At 49.5% G+C, this 1,374-nt stretch overlaps 1 protein-coding gene across 1 annotated transcript; it reads left to right on the top strand.

Moving 5' to 3' along the window:
* Positions 1-585: 585 nt before the first annotated feature.
* Positions 586-1,089, top strand: LOC139748913 (uncharacterized). The gene has a single exon (XM_071662275.1). The coding sequence runs from the start codon at positions 586-588 to the stop codon at positions 1,087-1,089; it is 504 nt and encodes a 167-aa protein (XP_071518376.1).
* The last annotated feature ends 285 nt before the right edge of the window (positions 1,090-1,374 follow it).

Raw genomic sequence — 1,374 nt, 5'->3', positions numbered from 1 at the left:
CCCCCAGAGTGGCCAGCATCCGAGACTTGTGTAATGCCCCCAGAGTGACCAGCATCCGAGACTCATGTAATGCCCCCAGAGTGGCCAGCATCCGAGACTCATATAATGCCCCCAGAGCAGCCAGCATCCGAGACTCATGTAATGCCCCCAGAGTGACCAGCATCCGACCCTTGTAATTCCCCCTGAGTGGCCGCCAAGCGAATACTTTTGTAATCCTCCATGAGTGGCCAGGAAGCTGAGGCAGCTGTAAAGCTCCTTGAGTGGCCGGCAGGCGGAGACTTTTCGAATGCTGCCTGAGTGGCTGGGAAGCGGAGTCTGTTATAATGCTCCTTCAGTGTCATGAACTCGGACAGTATTCCTTGGAAACATTGGTTAATGGACTGAATACGTAATGTTATCAGTAGAGGGACGAGAGACGTTATTAAGATTAAGGATAAGAAAACCAGTCAAGTCTTCCATCCAATCACTACCTGGAGCCTACTTCACACCTGGACTGCTACGTCTAGTTTTGCAAACCCACCGTCTGAGGTGCGGGAGGTACTAATTCTCAAGCATGAACATGGAGGTAGACTGATCCACCTCGTGATGAACAACGAGCATGACGACTACAATATCACGTTCACGAAATTTGAACTTAACGTAACGCTGACTGAGTGCAAAGGTGCTTCCCCAAGAGGGGACGGCATCACACAGGAGATCCTACGGCTGGCTGTACGCAAGGTGCTCGGCCATCCTCTACTTCCACGGCACAACATGATCTCTGAGACCGGGGTTCTACCTCCCTCCTGGACGAATAACATCATCATTCCACCTCCCAAACCCAACCAACATGATGACTGTAGACGTGTGTACATGACAACGTGTAGTAAGGATGGTGCTCGTCGTCTTCTACACAGCATCAGAGAACATCTGTCTCCCAGTCTGTTTGGTTTTAGGTACATACAGAGCATACTGGACTGCATGGTCACCTGTCTAACCCTCCATACACAACATAGCTACACCACCGTCCTTGACCTTAAAGCTGCGTTCGATATGGCCAGTCGACACATAGTACTGCCTGAACTTGCTAAAATAGATACAGGAGACTGACATTTGCGCTGAGTCACAGGCTATGGGTCCAACAGAAAGTGGTTTGTTGTGTTTCAGGGAGACACAAGTGAAATCAAGGAGTGTGAACTTGGTCCTCGGCCGTGCCATAATGGTTGCCCTTCCTCAGTGTGTGACCACAAGTACCGGACATCATATAGTTAGTTATGATGACGATATCTTGATCAACACCTCTAGGTATAACACTAGACTCACTGTTGTCAGTCATGTACCAGATACCTGTGAGAGGTCGAGGCTGGTCATCTCTGCTGACTAAACTTCAGATCG

The sequence above is a fragment of the Panulirus ornatus genome, chromosome 6, assembly GCF_036320965.1.
Source record: "Panulirus ornatus isolate Po-2019 chromosome 6, ASM3632096v1, whole genome shotgun sequence".
Lineage (NCBI taxonomy): Eukaryota > Metazoa > Arthropoda > Malacostraca > Decapoda > Palinuridae > Panulirus > Panulirus ornatus.
The sequence above is the reverse complement of the archived record's forward strand: the minus strand, read 5'-3'. Positions and strand labels throughout refer to the sequence as shown.